Raw genomic sequence first — 26,852 nt, 5'->3', positions numbered from 1 at the left:
TTTATGTTATGCGTGGACTACTGTAACATTTCGTTAGGCAGCCAAACCTACTGTTTGCACAATCCTGCTCATGGATTAATATTAATATGTGTGAAGTACAATCGCTAGGGATTAGATGTTAGTTTTTTCACTCAAAACCATTTCAAGATTGTAGTTTCTGTTTGTCATTAGCTACACTACAAAACATTTATATTTATATATTCCTGGATGCATAAAATTTCTTGGATAATTAACAACACTGAACTAAGCTTAAATTTGCATTGAATCACAAATTGAATATATTGCGCATATAACATATTTCATAAACAAATCCCATGCATTTGTGGGCTTGGCCATGCATACTAGATAAATGTGGTGAAAAAATGATTGAAATCTAATGGACTGTATAAATGACAGACATTGTATAGGAGCAGAATCCAATGTGCAAGCTCAGTTTTAATATTCGGTTCATTAAATGCAATGTTGGTATATAAGCGCTTAGAGAAAAATGCAAAATCAAATCTGACGACAACTTTGACAAGCACAGATATCGCGAAGACTATTTTCAGCCAGATTGATTATAATGACTATAATAGACGCGATCTCTTCGTGACTTATTTATTTATTTATTTTTTTGTCAGGTTGAGTGGGAATGCATTTACCTAAAGGAGAAAAATAATCTCCATTTTCTCACCAGGCAATTTGAACATTTAGTACTCAACTCTGGCACCACAATTATAACCTGACAGGCTAATATCATGCTCAGTTCACCGACATTGCTTTTTAAAAGGCAAAAATGGCTTAGGCCCTTTTTCTACCTTGGCACTGAAGTGGATTTTATGAGAAAACAAACATCTGATAAATCCCACAAAAAAAGAAAAAAAAAACACTCTCTTTGCCGCTGACAGCTACTAAATTCTTGACAGAAGAAGAGTGCCGTTTCAGTATTTTTATTTTTTTTTTGATCTGCATCTTGATGACATTCCATTTTCATCTCTGCAGACCTGCTTCTCTGTCAGGGATCGATTCCCTCTTGTGACAGCTCATCACGTTGTTTTTTTCTTTTTTTGGGGGGGGGGGGGAGCAGGGGGCTCTGAAGTGAGGACCTTATGTAATACCTCTAGTATATCCTTCACGACTCCATAAATAATAGGGTTTCACTATAGCTGGAGTCGTGTCATATCTGGTATCCGTGTCATACTAGTCGTAGTCATGCCAGGCAGACCAAGGGAGTTTGAGAATGTGTTGATTTGTAGCCACAGTCTGATTGTCTGCTTATAAATATACTAAGAATTATGCAGTGGTTTATAACCTAATCATACACTGCTGTTTTTGGGCACAAGTCACTCACTTTATAATGATGCTTCTCTACAGTGACAGGAGTCATGATGTCACTTCCAGTAAAAAAGGGGAAACGATTTTGTGACATGTTTAATCCTTTGGAAAAATAACGTATTTATTTATTTATATACTTATAAAAGCTGAAGGCTTCTCTTTTTTACAAAGTTGTGCACATCTTTCACGAAATGTTAATAGTGCCTGAATTACCATGTGAAATGCACTTTCGTAATTCACTTTGGCTAAAAGCATCTGTCGAAAAAACCTGAATTATGAATTATATACTTTGCAGTGTATGTTTTAAGGTGGCTTTCTAGGTTGCTAGCTTGAAATCAACTTGCTAAATGAAATTCATTCGCCTTGTAACAGTGCAGGCTGATACACCTGTTAAAAAGGTCAGATATAACGAGAATATGCACCTTAAAAATTGTTCTCTAGATGAATAACATGGTTTAACAAGCAACATTTCTGTATCGCTTGGCCATGGCCGTGCTCTCTTCAGAAGACCATTAGCTGGGTGCCATAGTCATGTAACGGCAGTAACAGTTGAAATGCTAGTTGCGTGTGTAGGTACGCGCCTGCATGCGAGCATGCATGCATGCATGCATGCGTACGTGAAGATCAGACGTAGAGGAGGGGGGCTGCATTCAGGGGGTGGTTTTATTGAATTAGCAGCCTAGCTGCCTCGGCTGCGCGCACCGAGGGTCACGGGGGTGCGGGTGGAAGCTGTGTGTGGACACACTCTGGGGAGAGGGGTCAAGAGGTGAAGCGCAGCTCAAATTTGGAAGTGAACTATTGTGAGTTATAGAGAGACGAGAGATGCTACAGTCTTAGCGTGTGGTGAGTTGACCCTGGTTTCTCAGGAAGCTTAAATTTCATCAAAAATATTCATAAATCAACTCTGTACCCTCGTTAATTAGGTTAAAAAATAGGATTTTCTTTTTTTTAATAGATACTGTAGATATTCTGTGTTCTCAATGACCCTGTTATCAGGCTTCCTTGAGGAATCTCTGGAATAAATCTTTCACAATGAATTAAAAACCCTGCCAGTCCAGCAAATTACTTTACCAGCACTTTATTACCAGTGTCTGAGGGAACATTATCTATTTCACATAGTCGATGTCCAGGGTGTTTGTGTGTGTGTGTGTGTGTGTGTGAGAGAGAGAGAGAGAGAGAGATTGCACTCGTGTGCGTGCATGTGTCAGTGAGTGAGTGAGTGAGTGAATGTGTGTGTGTGGGTGTGAGAGAGAATGTGTGTGTGATTATGTGTGTGTGTGCGTGTGTGTGTGTGTGTGTGTGTGTGTGTGCGTGTGGGTTAGTGAGTGAGTGAGTGAATGTGTGTGTGTGGGTGTGAGAGAGAATGTGTGTGTGACTGTGTGTGTGTGTGTGTGCGTGTGCGTGCGTGTGGGTTAGTGAGTGAGTGAGTGAATGTGTGTGTGTGGGTGTGAGAGAGAATGTGTGTGTGACTATGTGTGTGTGTGTGTGCGTGTGGGTTAGTGAGTGAGTGCGTGTGCGTGTGTGTGTGAGAGAGAATGTGTGTGTGACTGTGTGTGTGTGTGTGTGCGTGCGTGTGGGTTAGTGAGTGAGTGAGTGTGTGTGTGGGTGTGAGAGAGAATGTGTGTGTGACTGTGTGTGTGTGTGCGTGTGTGTGGGTTAGTGAGTGAGTGTGTGTGTGTGTGTGTGTGTGTGTGCGTGTGTGTGTGAGAGAGAGAGCAGAATAATCATTTGAATCCGTACTCTACGACTGACTGCACAGAGAACCTGTTTGTTTGTTTTTTTTTTTTGTTTTTTTTCTTCACCAGGGACAGCCGGTGATTGAAAAAAACAAAAGAACTCTCACGCTTGTAAAATAGCGTATGAATCAACCCAGTGATTCATCACCACTTCTTTATTTAGCCGTTTGTTGTGTGCACAGGAAAAGCCCATTGTGTTCCATCACACAGGACCAGCAGGTATCGAGAGGTTTTGCTGCCATTAGGTCTATGCTGGGGTCAGATTCCCAGGAATCAGCCGATTGAATTCATAGCCCTTTATATATATTTATCAAAACAAATAAATGACCTGTTTGATTATTTAGTCAGATGATTTCTACTCTAAATCATGATGTCTGTATAATCTTCACACTGTTTGCTACGAGCGGGACTGTGCAGGCCTGCGGTATATCCTAAGTGGTGCGGATGCCATAAAACGGTATTCTCTGCCGAGAGTCGGAGTAGTTTGTTTGTTTTTAATTGCGGTCGTTTCGTTAAGTCAGCGCCCGTGGCAGTACAGAGAGGCTTATCGGCAGCTGCGTTATTTGCGTTTATTTCTTTATTACTTATCTGACCGGTTGAAACGCCCTAAATGCGCGTGGCAGAGTCATCTTAGCGCGGGCAGCCCGCGTGACCCGGCCCCTCTGTTCCGCGGTGGTCCGGGCAGAGTCTTTGTCAGACTGTTTAGGTCAGAGGTGTCCAACTCAAGCTCTGGAGGCCTGTATACTGGGACTATACAGGGACTATACTGGGTCTTCACTGGGACCACACTGGGTCTGTACTGGGAATATACAGGGTCTATACTGGGATTATACAGGGTCTATACTGGGATTATACAGGGTCTATACTGGGATTATACAGGGTCTATACTGGGAATATACAGGGTCTATACTGGGATTATACAGGGTCTATACTGGGAATATACAGTCTATACTGGGAATATACAGGGTCTATACTGGGAATATACAGGGTCTATACTGGGAACATACAGGGTCTATACTGGGATTATACAGGGTCTATACTAGGATTATACAGGGTCTATACTGGGTCTTCACTGGGACCAAACTGGGTCTATACTGGGAATATACAGGGTCTATACTGGGACTATACAGGGTCTATACTGGGTCTTCACTGGGACCACACTGGGTCTATACTGGGAATATACAGGGTCTATACTGGGACTATACAGGGACTATACTGGGTCTTGACTGGGACCACACTGGGTCTATACTGGGAATATACAGGGTCTATACTGGGATTATACAGGGTCTATACTGGGAATATACAGGGTCTATACTGGGATTATACAGGGTCTATACTGGGAATATACAGGGTCTATACTGGGGCTACACAGGAAGAATTCAGAATTCTACTGAATATAGCTGCAGATGGCTCAACTCATACACTTACATCTTGCTTTTCATACTGTACATGTTCATACAGTATAATAAGAGGCAAAATATAATTAATTACTTTTCAGTCTGCTGACTTAGTCTTGTGTAACTGGCTGTTCCCATTGTTGTGATAGGATGTTACAGTGCACACATTCACTGCTGAAGGATATCTACACGACACACATTCCCTCTTCTCTCCGTCCAAGCTAATCTCCGTCACTTCAGAATGGAGCAATGTTCTTATGTCCTGCTAATACCCAGACTGCTAAATCGGGCTGCTCTGTCTCTGTCTCGCTTAAATGGCAAGTAGTAACACAGAGCGTAATGGTGAGAGAATAATTTGTATTTATGTAATCTTTTCTTTTTCTCTCTTTTTGTCTCGCCATCGTAGGAGTGGCAACTGTTCTCACCCTCACTGTCCACGGCTTGCTTCTTACCCGTCGGTTCAAATCGCAGCCGAGCTGTAGGACTATATGAAAAGGGCTTGGGCACTGTGTTTCAGAGGCCCAGCTGTCTGTCATGTTGCCAGGCAACACAGCCTCTGCTCCCACCTCTCTCTCTCTCTCTCTCTCTCTCTCTTTCTATCTCTATTTCTCTCCCCTTCCCTCTTTCACTCTCCTCTGCTTCTTTCTGTTGCTCTCTCTCTCTCCCCCTCTCCCCCTCCCCCACCCTCACCCTCTCCCTATCTCTGTCCTCCATCTTTTTCTCTCTTCTTCTCTTTCTCTTTCTCTTCTTCCTTTACCCATCTCTCCATCCCTCACCTCTCTCACCCCACTCCCCTTCCCTTACCTCTCTCTCTATCCCCCTCTCCCCCCCCCTCTCTCTCTCTTTCCCTCCCCTCTCGCCCCCTCTCTCTCTGTCTATAATACCACGGTGACTCTGATCACAGCCTGCTGTTCGCGTCTCACGCTCCTGTTTGTATGGGCGTGTCCCTGCGGAGCCGTGTACGTGACTCACTGGCCTGAACCACGTAGCTAACGGGCCCGTATCACAACCCGGGACCTTTTACTATTTCTACTATTACTATCTTTTTTTTTTTCACAGGGATGCAGGGTCCTTTTTGAATAACAAATCTCTCGCACTGTTGGGTGTTTCGTAAGAGGCGTGGACCTTTGGAGAGGGCTGAGGTCAGACAGACAGGGTGAGCCCTGGTTGGATGCTGTTGGGGGCGTCCCGTGTAAGACCTGGCCGGACCTGTGTAGTGCGGTCTCCACAGTGCGAGCGAGGAGCGGTGGAGCTGACCTCCCACCGAAAGACGACCTTCAGATCCGTCTGGTCTGCAGTCCGCCGCAGCAAAGGCTAGCTCATTATCAGGGTAATAATATACTTCTCAACAAATACACTGCAGCGTGTACTGTGTAGCGTGTGCAGACAGGATAGAGGAAGAACAGACTGAAAATAAATATCAGCCAGCCTGTGAAATGAATTCATAGAGCAGTTCCGTGACCTTGTACTATTAGCCCTTTTCTCTCTCTGTCTTGATTCGGCTGCGTTCCTTGAAAGCTGTCTGCGGTTCTCGATGCGTAAGGCAGACACCCTCCCCTTTGCCATAGGTGCACTAAATATCACTGAAACAGAAAATGTAAGCGTGTCTGTGTATGTGTGTGGGCGTGTGTCCGTGTGTGTGTGTGTAGGTGTGTGTGGGCGCTTGTGTGTGTGTGTGTATGTCTGTGTGTGTGTGTGTGTGTGTGTGTTTGTATGTTTGTGTGTGTGGGCGCGTGTGTGTGTATATGTTTGTGAGTGTACGTGTGTGTGTGTGTATGTGTGTGTGTGTGTGTGTGTGTGTGTGTAGGTGTGTGTGTGCGTGTGTGGGTTTGTCTGCAGACATATGTGCCGGTATTATTTGAACACATCAAGGCCCTCCTCCACAGCAGAGCCCGTTTTGGCCAGTTTCCATACGCTGGGAAATGTAGTCGTGCGGGAGCCTGTCTCCACAGCTGCCCGCTCTGATTGAGAGGCTTTCTGCAGAGGACGTGGGCGGGCAGGATGTGCTTTCTGGGGGGGTGGGGGGGGGGGGAACGAACTCCCGCCTCTCTCTCCTGCTTCTCCACAGCCTTCCCCTTGAGCCTCCCTTCACTTAGTCATGACACGCCGTGCCGTTCTGTCTTAAACGGAGTTGCCGTGCACTTACACCCCAAAAACCGATTTGGTGTCGACTCCAGAAATATAGCACATTTCTTTCTTCCTTTTTTTTTTTACGTGTGTGTATGAGTAACATTCGTCTCTCTTTGGTCGAGGCAGCGCCACGCGCCACACGCCTCAGCTTCTTTTAAAATTTTGAAATTCAACCGCTTGCAAACATGCAAAAAAAAGTCTGCGTGTCAACGTCTAAAGAATTCAAGTCTGTGTAATGGGCGAGGCAGTGTCTGTGCCGCGATTACCCTTACTCGATTTTATTTATTTTATTTTTTGTTTGCGTGTGTATATATTTCTGCGCACATATGTGTGTGTGTGAGAGAGAGAGATAGCGAGAGAGAGAAAGAGCAGTCTTTTTGGAGACCTGAAACTGGGGCAATTAATGTCAATAGGCAGCAAGTTATGCCCTCTATCTACATTGTGCTTACAGCATGCACTATGTAACCGTTACACCAGCATTCATCACCTGCAACTGCATCCTCGTTGTAAATATAAACGGGGATGCTTAAAATTGTGTAATGTATGCTTTTGTTGGGGGCTGTCAAGCTCTTAACGATGTGAAATGAATTTTTTACATGGGTGCAATGTCGTTCTTCTGTACTGTAGTGTGTATCATATGATAATGTGGTGGTGCCTGCGTGTGTGTATTTGTGTGTGCGCCCACGCACGTATGTGTGAGTGTGTGTGCATGTGTATGTCTGTGTGTGTGTGTGTGTGTGTGCATGTGTATGTGTGTGTGTTCTATGAATGTTCCCTTGACCTTGGACAGGGGTTGGTTTGGGTTGAATGCTGGGGTTGAAAAGTGAATTGATGGGAAACAGATAGATAGAGAGAACGAGAGAGAGAGAGAGACGGAGAGATGGCACAAAGGTGAAGGTGGTGTTCCCATTCATTCTCCTCTGGCAGAAGTGCCTCCTGGGCCCAGCAGGCTGGAAGAGTGAAATAATGGGGGTGAATCTGTGCTCTTCCCCTGTCTGGGGGGGTCACTGTCTTTTTCTACTTGATGTACAGGTGACCATTAACCCAGGTAACGCACGGCACTGCTGTGGTCACATGGTACACAGGAATACACCTGCCTCAACCCCCTACCCCCCCACCCCCCCACCCCCCTCCCCACCGCCACCAATTAATTACACCAATAAATAAGCGTTTACTCATATTACTCTGGATGGCTTATGCACAGACGTGTAAATGAATGAAGGAGTGCTTCAGGCTCCAGCAAGAGAGAGAGAGAGAGAGAGAGAAAGAGAGGGAGAGAGAGAGAGAGAACCCTGGGCTAAACTTCCCCGGCTCAGTGCTTTCCTTTCGCTGGAGTGTGTTTCTCCTTTGTTAACAGCAGTGTAATGGAGTGGCCGGGGGCAAGACACGCAGGGCCGTTTAGACGTAAATGGACCGCATTTATGTAGCGCTTTTATCCAAAGTGCTTTGCAATTGATGCCTCTTCTTTACCCATTCACACACACACACACACGCTCACACACCAACGGTGAAAGGCTGCCATGCAAGGCGCCAATCAGCTCGTTGGGAGCAATTAGGGGTTAGGTGTCTAGCTCAGGGACACTCCGACACACCCAGGGTGGGGGATCGAACCGGCAACCCTCCGACTGCCAGACAATCTTACCTCCTGAGCTATGTCGCCCCAGACGTGATTAGAAAGCGTTACAGTCGTCTTTTTCCTCAAGAGATTAATGCGCACACGCCTTTTTCAGCATCTGCAAATGGCAATAGAGATTTCTTTTAACTTGTTTCTGAAGTTATATTTGCACAAATGACATTTGATGTATTTTTAAAAAAATACTGTCAAGTATTTTCCGAAAATATTTTTTTTTAACAGTTAGAATGAATCTAGACTGTTTCTTGGTACCAAAATCAGAACTGTAGTCACATCAGAATTCTGCTAGAAATACTGGCACATCCAGTTTAAAATGTAATATTAGTGAGAAGATCATAGAGCACTGATACCTATGTAGGGAGGTGAGGTTATATTCAGAACAGGCCCTAGCATAGATCCCTGAGGGACGCCACAGTTAGAAGGGGCAGTAGAGAACATAAATTCACCAAGTACCACTCAAAACTGTGTCCCAGAGAGAAAAGAGTTGAAGCAAACCAGCACAGTGTCTCCAAAATTGACTGGGTTCTTAATCGAGCCCTTCACATTGTATGCTAAAAATTACAGTATGTAATGAGGAACAGTCCAAAATGTTTCAGGGTGGATATTGCGTCTATAAAGTGAAAAGAACTGCTTCTGAATTTGCAAAGGTAATCATAGAATTTCCCCACTGATTTAAAGCACAGTGAAAATCACTGTTTGTGTAATTGAACAATGTATGAACCACATGATAACTAGTTTGTGTGTGTGTGCATGTGTGTGTGTGTGTGCGTGCACTGTTGTGCATTCACATACTTGCATGGGCCCCAATACCCTTAGCAATATATGTAGCTGGCACTAGCGGAGGAGTCTGCAGGTGAGAGAAACGGTATCTGATGAAAACAACAAAGAGATGAATCCTGTCGTTTTCCGGGCCCCTGTGGGCGGAGCTACGTGCGGACCGTCCGCCCCGGTACCGCCGAATCCAGCCCGGGCTGCCGCCGCGACCCAAAATCACCCCCCCCCGCCCCCCCCCCCCCCCCCCCCCCCCCGGCCCCGCCCGTAATTAGAGGACGCGCACTGCACCAAAGCTGCCGCTGCTCATTAAAATATGCTTATTCATGGATGCCTCTTCGGCTCACTCAGTATGCATTCAGGCCAAGGAGGCCTCTCATATCGAGCGGAGCTACAAGGACACAGGGGATGGGGGGGTGGGGGGGTATTGTCAGATTGCTCCAGATTTCCGTGGCAGTGGCAGTCCTCCACAGCCCTAAACATTATTGTTAACTCAAATTTACGAGTCAATTTTATCTGAATCCAATAGGGATCAAATGTGTTCTGTCAGTGCTGATTAACCCTGAACCTTACACTGTATCGGGTTATTAAAACGGGGGCTAAGACAGACTGTGATGTATTCCACTGTTTACATTGGTACTTTATTTCCAGTTTGGCTCTGGTAAGTAGATACAGCACGCCGTGTCTTAGGCCTAGTTTAATAACCTGTGCCTGAAACCAAATAATAATAAAAAAGATGGTATAAAAGCTCTGAGTTTGAGTCAAACTGTATATCCAGTCTGTACTTGTTCTGGTGTTAACACGTGAAATAATCATTTGTGATGGAGAAAAGCAATTATACAGAAATTGCTTGATTGCACAGTAAGTTATTGAGCCTGTAAGTAATGAAATGACCCGCGTTCTTTGTCAGTCATTATATGAGCCAGGCATCAGTGTTTTCACTAATGCTACCGGTGTTATTCGTGATACAATGGGCGTACATTTTCAGCTAGCCTTGTGGGCTGAAGTGCGTTTTATTAGTCTTCAACAAAAGGACATTCCGCATCAGTGACAATAATGCTCATCACAGTAAACATCATACTCACGACCCACATAACCAACAAAGGCCTTAGTACCATCGATTTCAACTGAATGGCTATGTGTTTGAGTGTATGAGTGTATGAGTATCTGTGTCTGTGAATTAAAGCGTTTCTCTTCTCTGTAGAAAGATGTATTAACTTCTCTGTAGCTCGTAGGATTAAGGCATTTGTGGCTTTTTCTCAGATCAGTAATGAAAAAAAATCTAAACCTAGTTGAGGATTTGTATTTTCTACACACTGTTTTCACCGGGTTTTAGAAAAAAAAAGATTTATTTATGTATTTATTTATATATTTATTTATTTATTTTGCTCTCATTCATGCTTCACTCAATGCAGTCACAATTTTTTTTAAAGCGGTTTAAATTTCTTTCAATGTCAGTTTTTCTTTCTATTTCCCATTTTAAATGATTTAAAACACTTAAATACACAAAAAAGACCTCTGCAGCAATACATGCTACTGTGGGAACCTTTTGATCTGTTGAGAATGACAGAGGACACATTTTGCGTGTGACTCATTTGAAGCGCCGTCCCTTTTAAGATCTCCTTGCCCCGGGGTGGAACATATAGAAACACGAGGTTACATGCTGTCGCTGTTCCAGCTGTGGGAGAGACCACCAGGCCCAGCTGGTTATTGAGTTAATCGCGCAAATTACATTCCTGTGTGAAGAGCAGATGAAGCCATATTGTGTCGGTGTTATATCCCTGGGGGGGGGGGGGGGGGGGTGAGGGTGGCTTCTTGTAGCTTTTTTTTTTTTTTTCTTGTCTGTACAATTATGTGGGGAAGGGTGATGTAACTGCCTGCTTTCTGTCCTGTGTTATTGGTAACTGATATTTTTTGAGTCTGTCGGGGTTGTGTTGGTGGCGGTGGTGGTGGTGGTGATGGTGTGTGGGGGGGGGGTGGGGGAGAGAAGGGGGTTCAAGCGAAGCATTGTTGGATTATGCCATAACTCATTATAAGAGCCACAACCTGAATGTCTGTCTCTTTTCTTTGTCTCTGCAGGTGATTCGTCGCAAACCGGTAAGATGTCGCCCAGCGCGTGAGCTGGGCCTTCCTTTACTTTGATTTGCTTTGTGCGTTCCTTTATCAAACAGCACAGTTCGCCGATCACAGCGAATCCTCTGCATGTGCGGAGCCTTGGCAGGAGTCTCGCGCTCCTCTTTAAACCAGCCGTGCCGCAAATGAAAGGAAACAGGAAACAGGAAGCCAGTGTCGGAGCCTCATAGCATCGGAGCGGGGGCTGCTCCTCTCTCGTCCTGCCCCCCCCCCCCCCGTTACGCCTGTAGGCCCATGAGCTGAAGGCCCAGGACAGGGATCTCAAACTCAAATCCTGGATGGCCGCTGTGTCTGCTGGCTTTTGATGTGTTCTTGCACTTAAGTGCTTAGTTTAAGTCATTGATTGGCTAAAGAGTCAGGAGAATTGGCTGCACACCTTGTTCCCAAGGCCGTGATTGGCTGCTGATTGAAAGGAAATCACGAAAAGCGGCAGAGGACTGTGGCCCTCTGGGGACTGGAGTTTTAGACCCCTGGCCTAGAAGGAACTCGAGCCGTTCGGAGCGCTTAGCCTCAGCGTGGGGCGGAAGCGTTCTGGCCTGCAGTCGTAGAACCCGAGCGTCACGTCAGCGTGCGTCAGCTCTCGTCCGGAATTCGGATTTTAGCCAGCCTTTGTGACGGGCGGCGTCTTCTAGAATACCCCGTCCTCTGCGTTCCGTACGCTCCGGAAGAGACTCTGACTCAGCCAGCCTCCTCCTCCTCTTTGGCTCTGGCGTTGGTATTTAAGGACTGATAGCGGTGTCCTTCCTGGCGCTCTGACTGAGGACGTATTGGAGAGTCGCAGGCGTGAGTTGAGAGAGGGGCGGGAGTAGAGAGCAATAGCTTCACGGGGGGGGGAGGCGGCTGCTTCCTGTCAGTTTTGCGCGGCGAGATAATGATGGATGAGTGGCACCGAGGTAAGAAAAACATTCGAGCGAAATGTAAATGTGGTTGATAGCGGTCGGCACGGTGACAGCTCAAAAAAATAAAGAGTTTCTCGCTACGGGCGCTGTGGAGCTGTGTCATAATGTTGAGCTGCGTACCCACAGCACCCAACCAAGCTGTGCTTTCTACCCACAAAAAAAAAAACCTTTTTCTTGGGATGAGTGCGTGTTCGGGTTGGGGGGATGATGGGATTTTTGTAGCAGCAGTGTGAGGCTATGGGTTTTTAGCAGAAGGGAATTGAGCTCATGGGCTCCATCCTAACTGTTCTAACTTGAATTCTGCTGAGAATCTTTGATGCTAAACCGTAGCCAAGGAAAAGAGCAGACCCCTAGAAACCAGGGGGAAATTTTGGACCAATAAAACTAAAAATGTGTCATCAGGAACGTGTGATCAGAAATGGGCATTAATGTTGAAGGACACCATAAATTATTTTTATTTTTTTTGTATTTGCGGTATCATTTCTGTCATATTCAGCTTTCTATGGTCAACTATTCACCTCCTATGTACTATAATACCATACGCTATGCTACTGTACTACTAACCTTCTGTGTGTGGGAGGGTCTACAGAACATGTGTGTTCCCTGGGGATTTCCCGCGGGAGTGTTGCTGGATCCTACGCGATTCAGGTATTTTTGGCAGCATTCTTCCTGTGTGACCAGGTGTGGCCATTTAAGCACACATAAGGCATCAGATTTAAGCGGTGAACGCTGGCTGGGGCTGCCAGCCTCGTTTGAAAAACGGTTTCTTTATGGGCTACAGCGATGCGTAATCATCAGATTATTGATATTTCACTATACCCTCTGCCCATGAATTTTAATGTTTTTTTTTTTTTTCTCTGGGCAACTTCAAGGATCCTCTTGTTCATAGACTTAGAAGTGAATCAGAAGGTTTCAGGTACAAGTCCTCGATGCGGTCCCCACAAGGCAGGTGTTTAACCTAGTGCATCTCCTGCTGGGAGACGGAAGGGTGTGTGACCCCGGAAGCCATGTGACCGTGGAGTGCCTGCTGAGGAAATCAATAAGCGTTTTTTTTAGGGAGCTTCATTGCACTTCTGGGCAGGGTTCAGGTGCTACTGACGTTATTGATAAGAGAGATAGCGGGTAAAAACTGAATTGCATCGTCTGATGATTCAGATGCTTTCAGACATATTGAGCTGGCAGGAAGTGCTTCCCTGTGATGGGGGTCTTTGTTTTGAATTCACTGAATTGGGAGGGGGGTAGTGTTGTGCTATTCGAATGCACATATGCAGTTTGGAATCATTCAGTTCATTTCAATTTTAATTTTATAGCATTTTCTTTGCAGTGACACTGTCACAAAGGGGCAGAGAAAGCAGGAAAAAGAGAATTGGGCAAAAGCCCAGGCCTGAACCCCCAAAAAACGAGCAAGAGAGGCAAAATAACTCCCCAGTGGCAGGAAAAAAACTCAAATGGTGGAAACAAAAAAACTTGCCAGTGGGAAGAAATCTCAGGAGGAACCTGAGGGGGGGCCCACCCTCCATACAGATTGGCTTAATGGTGGTGTAGTAAGTAGTGCTGTCACCTCACAGTAAATTCTCCCTGTGACCTCATGAGTTTCATCCCACAGTCCCAAAGGTGTGAGAGACCTGGAATGGTTTACTGACCTGACCAGAGATACCAGTCTACCAGTCTGTCGCCCAATGCATGCTGGGATACGGTACAGACGCCCCCCCCCCCCCCCCCACAGGCTGGCTTCACCAGGAATATGTGGCTTCGATAAGGATGGAATGGACGTTACAGTCAGATCATCTATCTTGATACTACATCCATTTGTTTATTTATTTATTTATTCATTTATTTATTCAGCTATCTATTTATTGATTCGTTCATTTAGCTGAGTGTGCTTAGGTCAGCCACATTGCTGAACTTTCCTTCTTCCTTAAGTCTGTCAAGTTTGTCTCTCTTCAACCCGCCACCCCCCCCCCCCCCCCTCCATCCCTCTCTCCCCCCCCCCCCCCCCACTTCCAAAGCCAAGCAATTCATCTTCAAAAGAAAAGTCTGCCTCAGTGACCTGCCAGAAAATGCCATTTGTCCGAGATGGAAGAGGCGCAAGAACCAGCATTTGTGCGCGTGTGTTTTCACTCGTATTCGCGCGTGTGCGTCTATCACCGAAACAAAGCATCGTTTTAATATTCATTTAAGCACACCCCCAGTTGTTTCTTTTTTTTTGCAAATGTGCTGACGGGATAATGCACACGAGCTGTGGATCAGCATGCCAGTGAAACGCCGCATGGGGGGCGGGGGGGCGATGGAAAACGTCTTGATGTCAGATTTGAGCCACAGCGAAGAAGAAGGGAGGGGTTTAATGTGCACCTCGCTCAGAGCAATCTGGGTCCATTTCCCTCAAATAATGACATTCTTCGCATCCCTGATGCGCCCCCCCCCCCTTTTTCCCCCCACCTCCAATTGACAACTTGCTGCACTCACCAGCACAGACCATACAGGCACCCACTCACCCACCCCCCCAACCGCCCCCCCACCCCGCCCATCCGTTTAAAATGTATGTAAATCCATTTGCAATGTGCATTTTCTGTTTTCATCAAACGGCTTCTTCTGTACCCCCCTGCCACCCCCCCCCCCCCCCCCCGCCCCCCCTAAAGGCTTTCTGATTCTGCCAGCCCCTGCAATTTCTGCGACGCTCCAAAGTCTAACTAAACGCTTTTCTCACATCCACCTGCGCAACGTCTGCTTTTTATTCATCCCGGACACCGCCACCGAGCGAAAACAAAAAAACGCTCATTCAATACGGGAGGGGCGCGGAAGCTAGTTTCCGCCCCTGCGTCTCGCCTCCATTTTTAAGCGCGGGCGCGTCAGCGTCAGCTTCATCCCCGAGTGACGCGGAAATCTTTTACTTTTTTTTTTTTTCCAGTTCTCTAATTTACGCGGCCTAACTTACGACTAAAATGGAGGGGGGGGGGGGTGGGTGAAATAATGCATTTCCTCGGTAATTTAGCCTGTTAAAGGGGCCCAAATCCATTTCATCTTCTGTTTACGGCCAGAACTCCGATCCCCGCTGATATTTTCCCGTTTACTGAGTCCGCTTTCACCTGTTTGTCCTCGGCGGTTCTCACAGTGCTGTTCATTTGTCTTGCCGCTCTGTTTGCTCCCGCGATGGATCGCGCTGTAATCTCTCCGGCTTTCTGCTTGGCCCCGTGTACTTATCAGAGCCTGTGCAGAGATCAAAGAGATCATGCAGCCGTGTGGTGCGCGCTTGTGTGTGTGTGTGGTGTGTGTGTGTGTGTGTGTGTGTGTGTGTGCGTGTGCATGTGTGTGTGTGTCTGCGTGTGTGTGTGAGTGTGTGTGTGTGTGTGTGTGTGTGTGTGCGCGTTTGTGTGTGCATGCGTGTGCGTGTTCGTGTGTGTGTGTGTGAGAGTGAGAGAATGCGTGTGTTTGTGTTTGCATGTATGTATGTGTGTCTGTGTGTATGTGAATATGTGTGTGTGCGTGTGTTGTGTGTATATGTCTGTGTGTTTGTGTGTGTGCATGTCGCACACACTCTGTGTGAAAGCCAGCAGGATGTTCATTTCTGACAAGGAGGTACAGTGTAATGTTGGAATTCTGGATGTGACACTGGTCTTGCCCCCTCAAGCATAGTGCCAGAATCACAAAAATAAGTATTTTTGTGTGTACATTAATAATTTTTTAAACACGTCCAATGTTGGTCGTCCCTGGCACAGGATGGCATTGATGCAAGCAGCTGTTTTAATGTAATGGAAAGGAATGCGCAGTTTGAGTTATTCTCAGCATTTGCACACAAACTTTAAAGATGAAAAAAACTTTGCGGGAGAACGGCGGCACGCTGCTCGCTCTCAGCCGAAGTGAAAGTAGAATTTGCCGGAAAAAGTGTGAATATTAATGTGGCATTTGTCTCTGAGAAGCCAGGAACAGGTACAGCCCTACAGGTAAGTGGGAAGAAGAAAAAAAACGCCAGCAAATTCGTACTTTTTCAAAAAATATAATTACAATACCGGGCACATGCAGGATTTGATTTTGCTTTAATCCACCCCCACCCCCCCCCCCCCTCCTAGGCTGAAAAAAAACTGATAATGTATTCCGCTCGGCAAGGGAAGGTTTGGGTGTTAAATGTTCAAATGGCCTGTCCCCTAGAATTTCACACGTGTAGCCATGCAGAGCTTTCCTTTTTATTGACGGGTTTAAATGTATTGGCATTTCACTTTGCCATTATGTTGCTGGGTCTTGACAGTGTGTTCTATGATAATTAGTGCCCATTAGTGCCCAAGATCTGCCTATGTCTGATAAACGTGTGTGTGTGTGTGTGTGTGTTTGTGCTTGCATTTGCATGTTCATTTGCATTTGTGTGTGTGTGTGTGTGTTTGCATTTGCGTGTGCAGTTGTGTGTGTGTTTGTGTTTGTGTGTGTGTGTGTGTGTGTGTGTGTGTGTGTGAGAGAGAGAGAGAGAGCAGATTTTTTTTGGAGACGTTTATGCCGTTTGGCATAAAACTGGGACGATTAATGTCAAAAGGCCACAAGACAGGCACTATATCTTAATCGTGCTTATTGCCATACACTACATAACCAGCATACTGAGCATTCATCATCTGCAACTGCGTCCTCATTACAAATACAAATGGGCAAACTTAAAATTGTGAGATGTATGCTTTCGATGGGGGCTGTCGAGCTTGTAACAGCGTGAAATGAATTTTTTTTTTTTTACACGGGCGTAATGTCACACTGTAGTTTCTATCATCGAATGTGCTGCGTATGCATTATGAATATCAGAAAACATGGGCTGGGCATTGGGGATATGATGAAGTAGGTAGTGAACTCCACGCCAGCCAATAGAAAAGAGGGAAACAATTCCTCCAAAAGTGGCGAGGTGTTAAGTAGATATAATCCACAGTTACTCTGCTGTGGGAATTGCTTACTGTTCACTAGCAGGAAGCAAACAGAGCATACGTCAATCAAATTTCTAGCCTCTTTGGATAGCGGTGTGGTATAATGGTTAAGAGAAATGGGCTTGCAATATAGGTTGAGGTTGCAGGTTTGATTCCCTGAGGGGGCAATGCTGTTGCACCCTTGAGCAGGATACTTAACCTGAATCGCTCCAGCTGCATAAATAGGAAAACAGCGGGCTGTGTGAGTCATGGTGTATAAACGCTTTGCTTTACTGGGTGTGAGAGTATGTATACTGAGAGATCAAATCCACATGTGTATTGTTATGATATGAATCAGAGATGCACTCCCTCAAATTGCACCTTTTATCTTTTATTTTGGCAGTCGTGTTTGTATAGAAGAACAGGCTAATGGCATTCTAGGGCAAGAATGTGCACGTATAAGTGCACAGGTCGCTGTTTCCATCTTCAAGTAGCAGCACGTCTGTCAACCAAAATGGTCACTATAGGAGATATTTACAATAGTGCAGTCACGGGAGGGAATTGAAAAAAAAAACAATACAGACAAACTCAAAATTAATTTCCGGAAATTCAGAGAATTATGAGAATCTCTTGGGAAAGTGCAGAAGTCTAAATGAGATCTGTAATGTGGAAGTAGGATCCCTGGAAAGGAGGTTATGGATTGCTTCATTACCAGGCGTCCCTTTCCCAGGATGTGTTTTTGTTTTCTCAGAGGTGGTGGCAGTGAAAGAACATTCTGGATGTTCTGCGGGGCAGGCTGATGAAGGTAATGAGGATGACTTGATCCCTTAACTACATCCGGAAGGTTGGAATTAGACTCAGGTTAAGGTGGCAAAGTGGGACAGACACCTGTGAGTCTGTTCTCTCTGCCTCCTCTGTCTTCCCTGTGCTCATCATCTGTCTTACCTTTTCTTTCTTTCTTTCTTCCTCTTTTTCTCTCTTTCTCTCACCTCTCTCTTTTTCTTTACACTATGACTCTTCTCCCCTTCCTCCTTTTGCATCTCTCCCTCTCTCTCTCTCTCTCCCCCCCCCCCCCCCCCTCCCCTTCTCTCTCTAAGAGGATTCAGTTTTAGCTCTGTTTGTGTATGCAAACCCCAGGGTAGATGAAGACTACAGACAGTTCTTAACCACACACACGCGCACGCACGCACACACATACGCACACACACACACACACACACACGCGCACACAGGCACGCACACAGAATGCTTTACACTGGCATATTTCTACGGGCTGTTCTGAATGAGGACATGCATTAAAGCTCGCTGAAGGATTTAACTGGACCGGTGTCCTTTCTGTGTAATATTTCTACTCCATTAGACACATTTTTTCATGTCAGAAATGCTCGGGTGATATATTGCAAAGTGAATTAACGTAACGGTCTACGTGACATATCGGGGCTCGATGAGTGCGGCGGCCGCCTGGTTATCGGTGAGGTTCTAGTAGCGGAATGTTAAGCTCTACCGAGAGCCAGCTGCAGGAGCCAAAATGGCCGTCATAAATGAAGCAAATGCAGTTTCTCATTTTCCCATTTTGAATTATGGGTTTGGTCTTCAGGTTTAGCACCCATGACAAACCGAGCACAATTGAGTGATTAAGTCGCTCTGAAATCAATTAGCCTTCCCATTCCTTCGCATTTGTTGACACGTCCTCAGGTTCACGTGGTTAAATATAGCCTTTTGTGTAAAAAAAAAGAAGGATCCTAGAGACGCATTTATTAACAGGAGCAGGTAATGAGATGCTTTGCTGAAACACAAACGTTGCTCTCGCTGACATTTTAAATTTGATTGTGCTTTTCTGAAATAATAGCAAAATGGCCTCCCGCACCCCCCCCCCCCCCCCCCCCCCCCCCCCCCGGAATAACGGTGATTGCGATAATGGAACAACCCGGCGTCATATTTGAATATCGGAGAGGTAATGAGATCCCTGGGATAATTAGCGCTGGAGGCATTTAACATTCCGTCTGGCCCGTGGGGAGCATGCTAACTCCCGGCAATTAAATGCAGGTTCGGCAAAGGACGACGCCTTTCCTCTGACATTGGGGGGCTTTCGGGCGGGCGGCGTCGGGAGCGCGTCTGTTTACCTGCGCCATCGAGTGGCTGCCGCCGCTCACCTCCGCGTCCCCTTCGAGGAGCGCTAAATGATGGATTGCCTGCTGTGCGCCGTTGTCTTTTTTTTTTTCTCTTAAAATTTCGTTTCCGGACCCTCGCGCCGCATCCCTGCCATCTGTTCGGACGCCGCCGCGGTGCGAGCGAATCGCCGAGCTCCGTTCCCGTACGGCAGCGGAGCGGGGTTTTAAAAACCCGCGGCCTTAATCGTGTTTAAAATATACAGGATGACTAGAAACGCCTTCGCTGATGCTTTCTGAGCGCGGGGAAATCTCGCTTGTAATGACTGAACTACCTGAAGCCGTTCTTGTATAATTTATGATATGGCTATAATTACATACGGAACTGCGCGGTGGCAGAGATTACAGCCAGTGAGACCCAGAGTCTGTTTTCTTATCCCCAAGAGTTTTACATTCAGTCTAAGAGAGCCGATTTTTTTTTGGATAACTCTTCTTCACAAAAAATAAAGGTCAGGAGATGATCACAATTAAGATTTCCCAGACTGACGTTAATACGTGAGAAAATTCACTAAGACATTCTAATTGACTAGAAAAATCTCCAAAAAGCAAAAAAAAAAAAAAAACTCTCGGCATAATGAATATAATTTAACCTTTTTCTTAAATAGCAGAAACCTGCGTGCGGTGGGGGAGTTGCGTTGCGCAGGGTAATATTTTCAGCGGTCGGATGTAGATGGGGAAGCACAGCACATTTTGGAGACGCCTCTCGGTTATTTAAGAGGCATGTCCTGTGAGCACGGACGGCTGGTCCTGAGCGTGCGACTCAGGTGCAGCTCTCTGGCGCTCGCGTGCGATCACATTGAGCGCTGTGTAAAAAACCCAAAATTAGTCAAAACGAGCTCAGCGGCCCCTCGGCCCCCCAGATTAACGAGCCCCCCTCTAACGGCTGCCTCCAGGTGCTTAGTTATTTTTGCCTGTTCTTCAGCGTTGCTGTGAAAGGCTTATTGATTGGCTGGATCCCGCGCGAGATGTGGGACCCAGGCTCCGCCTTAATTAGACACCAGCCGCCAGATTCCATTTGAAGTGGTCGGAGAATCTTTTTTTTCTTTTTTCTTTTTTTTTTACCACGGGCAGTGTGGCTCGTTTTCAGAGCTGCGTGTGTGTGTGTGTGTGTGTGTGTGTGTGTCAGCGGGGTGGCCTGGGAGGAGGGGGCAGGGGAACAAAATGGCCGACTCTCCTGCAGCTGCCAGATGCCCCCTCCCTCTCTCTCCCTCCCTGTCTCTCTCTCTCTTTCTCTCTCTCTCCCTCCCTCCCTTCCTCTCTCTCTCTCCCTCCCTTCCTCTCTCTCTCTCTCTCTCTCTCTCTCTCCCTTCCTCTCTCTCTCTCTCTCTCTCTCTCTCCCTCTCTCCCTCCCTTCCTCTCTCTCTCTCTCCCTCCCTCCCTTTCTCTCTCTCTCTCTCTCTCCCTCCACTGTGGAGTATGTGGCAACAAACCCTCCACGATAGCAGCGGTGATGTCATAGGCTTTTAACTCACCCTGGTCTCGGGAGAGGTAGAGAAAAAGAAAAAATGTAAGGAGAGAGAGAAACAGAGGAATGGAAAAAGGGAAGGAGAGAGAGAGAGACGGAGAAACAGAGAGAGAATTTGTGAAACCAAGAGAGGAAGATACAGAGTCAGAGAGAGACAGAAAGGGAGAGAAACAGAGAGAGAGAGAGAGAGACAGCAGGAGAGAAACAGAGAGAGAGAGAGAGGGATGGATAGAAACAGGTGATGCAGGGAAAGAAAAAGTGTGGGAGAGAAACACGAGTAAAGGAGGGTGACAGAGAATGAGAGAAAAGAAGAAAGAAAGAGAGATATGGAAGGAAGGAGGCAGGACTCGTAAAATAAGAGATGGAGAGGGAGGGGAGAGGGTAGATAAAGGAAAGAGTGTGATAGATGGAAAGAGAGGAGAGGAAATATAGGATGTACATATTGGAGGAGATGTAGAGAGCTCGATAAAGGGGAATGAACAGAGTGTAAAACAAAAGGAGTTGGGAAAAGAACAAAGGATGATGAGAGGAAAGCAGAAAGATGAGAAAGAGACTGATGCAAAGAAAGAGAAAAGGGGACCGCTGAACATGCAAGCGAGACAGAAAATGAGGGAGTGAGGGAGAGAGAGAGGAGGGAGAGAACAGCTTTTATTTTGGAAAAAAGGGTCCTTGACATCCCCTTGGATTTCACCCTCTTGCCTACCAGACACCATCATCGCATTTATTATCATTGTAAATTATGTTGTACATTCTGCAGTTATTACCCTTATTGCGTTATGATCAAGGAATTAAAACTCCATTTATGATTCCGAGCTTTATTCATTTAGCGTGGTTCACCTCGCGGTCGGCAAAGCGCTTTCGAAAAATAAAAACAATATAAAGTGAATGAGCACAATATTCGCACAGTGTATGGAATTGCCTTTAAAATGTATATATTTATATTTGTATTGGAAATATGATGTGTGAGAGAGGACAGAATTTCTCTGTGTGGTCGTCCCCAAGCAGTTAGTTTTGCATTCCTGGGGAGAGCTTGTGCGGGGGGGGGGGGGTTGCAGAAAAGCCTCTGTCATTTTGCGTCTGCGAAAATAAATCCCAAGGACCCCATCGTGATCTCATTCCCCCGGTGGGGCTGTCCTCACCCCCCTGTTTTTAAGGATGAGTCCTCTTTAAATCCCCCGCTGGGACGTTCAGAGATTTCTCTTAATTCCCCGGCAAGTTCCGGGCCCCGGGGCCGAAGCTTGGCGGGGGGGGCTCGGCGGGGTGAAGCGTTCGCCGTTGCCGCCGACGACGACGACCCTTCATTTTTGTCCCGTGCGCGGGAGCAGCAGACTGAGAAGGATTAGCGCAGAGAAGGAGCTCCACTTCCTGCTCTCACACGGGGCTGGTATCGGTGTGTTAATTAAGGGCAGAAAGTGGGGCACAGCTCCTGCCCTCGTTTGGACGCGGTGGCGCATCAGGTGCACGTGTGACAGGTCTCTGCAGGGGATGACATCACACCGTGACATCAGACACGCCGACAGACACGCCGCTTCATCTTACTGTGCCTGGGGGAGTGACAGCTATGTGCTGCTAGTGCTGGAGAACACACTCACACACACACACAGACTCAAACACATATGCGCACACACACACACATACACACACTCATACACATACACGCACACACACACACAGACTCAAACACATGCATGCACACACACACATATGCTCACACACACACACACACACACACACACACTCTCTCTCTCTCTCACACACACACACACTCTCTCTCTCACACACACACATACACACAAACTCTCTCTCTCACACACACACACACTCTCTCTCTCTCTCTCACACACACTTTCTCTCACACACACACACACGCACACACTCTCTCTCTCTCACACACACACACACACACACACACACACACTCTCTCACACACACACACTCACACACACACACACCCACAGAAAGAGCGATTGCGCTGCAGTTGTGGTAGCAGGCTCCGGGGTCAGGGGCCTCCATAGGAACATGGACCCAAACCAGCTGGCTGCTGTTATTTATATTTTATCTTTTCTTGTTTTCTGTTTCGTTTTCATTCTCTCGAACGATCGTTGATCGATTAGAAATCCAATAAGAGCGATTAATCATGCTGTCGCCCGGGCAGCCGCTAAAGAAAAGGGAGGTGGGGGGGTGGGGGGGGTGGGGGGGGGGTTGTTGTTCCTGCAGCTGGGGAGAAAATTGGAGGATCCGGCCAGACTGAGAGAATTAGGTGGTGCTAGGAGACACACGATTTCAAAAAAAATCTAATCAGGCCAAACGAGAAGAGGCTGATTCAGGTTCTTCCACTTAGAAATCGTATTAATATTCATATTAACATTGATGATAAACCGGCTGCAGGAGCCTCAGCTTTACACACGTACGGGCGTACGACAGACACACTGATCACGGCAGTTTGGTGCTCTTATGAGGGTGAGGTTATTTAACCGAATGAGGCTAAATTATTGCAGGAGTACACACTAGCATGCTGTTGACGGAGATAGAGGGCAGTTACATATAGTTACAGTCAGATCGAATCCATTTGTTCGGTTCTGAATAAACGGCTGGTTATCATTACGTGCTATTTTATGTAATTTTAAGACACATGGCTTTCTTCCTATGCTCTTTGTAAAAAGGCAAACCTTTGGAAATTGGGGAAATGATGACTGTTTAACTGCACATAATGAGTTAACACCGAGTAAATGACCCTCACAAGGATGTTCGATAACTACCCTGCGTCCATTAAAACCCTTTTTTCAGGGATTTCTTTTTAAAAAATATCTTCAAAATTCCTCTTTTTCTCAGTCTGTTCAGAGCCAACGACGGCTTTTTCAAAGCAGATTTATCAGTGACAATTCAGTCGCTAACAACATTCACGTACGGACGGTTGACTTGCTCCCATTCAACTGCCAACGGTGGGTAACTGCTTCTCCTGTCACAGACGTTGGATCACTCCAAAAAATAGAAAAAAGAAAAAGAAAGGCAATGCCACTTGCGCGGTGTCCTCAGACTGCGTCTGTCTTTCTGACTCAACGCTCTTGACATTTAAAAACTGCCAAATGTATTTTTTTCTTCTTCTGTTAGTTCATTCAAAGCGCATCTGTGAGCGCTTTCCTCGCATCTGTGAGCGCTTCGTCATAACTGAACCGCCTCGTGTCCCCAGATTCTTCTCAGCCGATTCCGGTCGGATGGGCTTGCCAGTGATATGGTGTGCATGTGGAGTGCTGGAGGTATAGCCGTTGTGCAATAGTGCACTATTACGTCATTGTTATAACACCTTTGTAGCATTGCTATAAGGTGACAGGTACTGTTATAGCATGGTAATACAGGGTCTGCTAATACATGGAAGATCTTGTGAGGTTTAGGTTGTGGGGTGGGGGGCAGTGGGGGGGGGGGGGGGGGGGGGTGTGTAAAGCAAAATATTGGAATGCCGTACCCGGAGTGGTACCTTAAAAAAGATTCAGCGTGTTGGCAAAAAGAAAGGTATGACATTAGCCAGAAATAAAATATGAGTGTGTTATTATTAAAAACATGGTGTTTCATCATTTGCTGACAGCCAGGGTCACTGAAACAGGGTCATGTTTCCAATAATGAAGGAAACATAACTTTTTTTTTTGTAAGAGCAAGTGGCGTACCATTTTTTTTTTTACAGAGAATAGTGTGGCATAGTCCATGCTGCAGCCAACTCATAACCGATATGCAAATGTCCCTGTGCCACCGGGGGTTCGATTCATCACCATGCCACTTCCTGTGGAAACGAAGGGGGTTCATCTTCTTGCTGTGCGATGCGATACGCTCGACTCAGCTCTCCTCATTTCTATCCATTATTTACCGATTGCACCCCGCCCGCGCTCCACTTTAAAACTCTGCCATTGGGCGATGGGTCAGTCAAAAGAACAGCTCCACTGCAATTGAAAGCCCTCGTCAGATTCACGCACCCCAGCTAGGCCCTTGTGATCTTCTTCTTCTGTGGTCCCAGCTAGGATTGTCTTCTTTTGTGGTTGCTTAGCGGTTCCACCAAGGTTGTAGCGCTTGGGTCTTGGGTCTCATTCCCAACTCCTCATATATTGGCGCTTGTGCAGAAGCACTCGGTGTTACTATACCAATGCAGAACGAGTCCTTTGCCATACGTTTTGTATGCCCTACATATCCCCATAGTCTTCAGTAATGACCTTCAGCGTCTTATGCTGATGCCAAGCATATACGAGATGGGGGAAAGGTATGTCTTTCCACTGCTGTGAATCGAGAAAAACAAATAAACGATATTTCATTTGTAAAATAATTACATTTATATTACATCGCAATTTTGGCTATGTTAAGATCTGGCAAGATACACTGTTCCCTTTGACCTCGATATAACATGTTTACTTTTGCCGTCAACATAACATGTTCTGGGTTTCGATTTAAAAGTCTATGAGGATGCCAAGGGCTTCAAGAATTGATGCCAAATTACCCGTGCTCCGTCGGTATAGTGAAGCCGAGTGTCGATATGTTTCCAGTTTCAGTATTTGACTTTTTTGGCATAATACAAGTGCCATGAATACCAAAAAAAAAACATGATGCAGTGAAAATATTTCCTGAAATGTTACTTTATTGTTTTATTTTTATTAAATGTCTGCTGTAGTGTAGGTTTCAGAATAGCAGGAATGTATAGTGAGATGAACTCCAGAGTCTCGTCCCCTGCAGGGACAAAAATGAATGGCTAGGTCTGAGGAAAACGGGTGAGGTAATACCATGGTCACATTTCAAATTGAACAAGGCCTATTGCATGTGAATGGAAGAGAAATGTTTGGTTATTTATTTATTGTGTTCTGCAAGGACATTGTTGGCCAAGTTTGTCTGACATCACTTTTTAAGACTGGCATACAATGCAGTTTTTCTTTTATTGAGTTACTGAGTGCATACTTGTCCTGTCATCAGTGGCCATTAGGAACTTGCAGGAATGCTGCTTCTGTGAACTACTGTGTAAAAATAAAACCTAGCAATACAATGGAGTCTTAGGGGTGTGTGTGTGTGTGTGTGTGTGTGTTTAAGAGATACGGTACTTAGACATGGACAGGAGCAGTCTTTTATGATGTCATCTGGCCTGCCGGATTGTATTTTATCAGGTTACTCATTTCATCGGTGGTTATAAAATGGAACAAAGCAAGGCACAGACACACACACACGCACACACAAGCATGCATACAGACAAACACACATACACACACAAACAGCTGTCTGTCTTGCTGCAGATGTACAGTAATTGCCTGTTGGCTGTAATGGGATGTGTCTACGCTCTCCCAGTCAATAGCAGAGATTGCGGCAGTGGGCGCTGATGAATCCGATTGGCCATTCCAAACACTTGTGTCGTTGCAATTTGGCAGATATGGGTGTTGCATACCAGTGGGTTGCTATGCGTTACCAGCAGCAGGAAAGGGCATCGCTCTGTTGAGGGACACACACAGGCCTTTGGGGGCTTGAGGTCAGTGCTGAACGTGCCATTCTGCAACGGAAAGAAAGACAGAGTAACGGTTCGCTACGTGAAGCGCACCTACGCTAATGATGTAACCAGCTCCGCCCCCTGCCCCGCCTCTAGAATTAAACCCGCTGTTACTGGACGTGTGAAGTGCGGACAGCGCTCCATTGGTGGCCTGTCTGTGGGGGGGGGGGGGGGGGGGGGGGGGGGGGGGTACAGGGTGAGCGCGCTGTTTATTGAAGGGACTTCACGGGGGGTCCGAGAAAGGGAGATAACTGATGGCTGGCGTCAGTTATTTTAGTGGGCCGGACGGTGCCCGTGGCAGGTGTGAAGAAATAACCCAACACTTCGCCCATACGCCCACGCTCTCTGGTGTTCAGGCTCTGTCGGGGTGTGGGATGGGGGAGGCGGCAGGTTGGGGATTGGTTTTCAGCGTGATCTGGTGGAGAGAACGGACCAATGAACAGGAAGGGGGGGAGGGGTTGCGTTTAAATCTGACAGGCGCTGTCGGGACCCCCCCCCCCGATTTGTTTGTTTTACGGTCGAGGCGGTCGCCAGGTGAGCAGATGGGTACATAAATCAGGGGCGGGGCTCGACACCCAGGCCTGCTGCTAGGGCCTCCCCTCCCAGGGTCGAATGCCCCCGCCTCCCCCGCCTCCCCCCCGCACCCCAACGAGGCCTAGCGGGGCCTCCGGCCTGAGAGGCAGAGGATTTATTTGTGAGCGTCAGGAGGGACTTTCGGTTTCTCCCAGCGGCCTTGTTTGTGGCGCTATAAAGCCGGGGAGCTGTTTTGTTCCCCCGGCCGAAGAGCAGCAGCGACGAACGCCCCCCCCCCGCCCTGTGAGGG

The 26,852-nt window shown here is 46.6% G+C and overlaps 1 protein-coding gene across 3 annotated transcripts in view; it reads left to right on the top strand.

Moving 5' to 3' along the window:
* The window catches only part of nrxn2b (neurexin 2b), a 631,318-nt gene that overhangs the window by 192,841 nt on the left and 411,625 nt on the right, over nucleotides 1-26,852 (top strand). For all 3 annotated transcript variants that reach the window (XM_035408766.1, XM_035408765.1, XM_035408763.1), the window contains one exon: nucleotides 11,061-11,078. In XM_035408766.1, the coding sequence (XP_035264657.1) occupies nucleotides 11,061-11,078 (18 nt within the window). The remainder of the gene's footprint in view (nucleotides 1-11,060; nucleotides 11,079-26,852) is intronic.

Source organism: Anguilla anguilla, chromosome 3 (assembly GCF_013347855.1).
Source record: "Anguilla anguilla isolate fAngAng1 chromosome 3, fAngAng1.pri, whole genome shotgun sequence".
Taxonomy (NCBI): Eukaryota; Metazoa; Chordata; class Actinopteri; order Anguilliformes; family Anguillidae; genus Anguilla; species Anguilla anguilla.
This window is presented reverse-complemented; position numbering and strand designations above follow the sequence as displayed.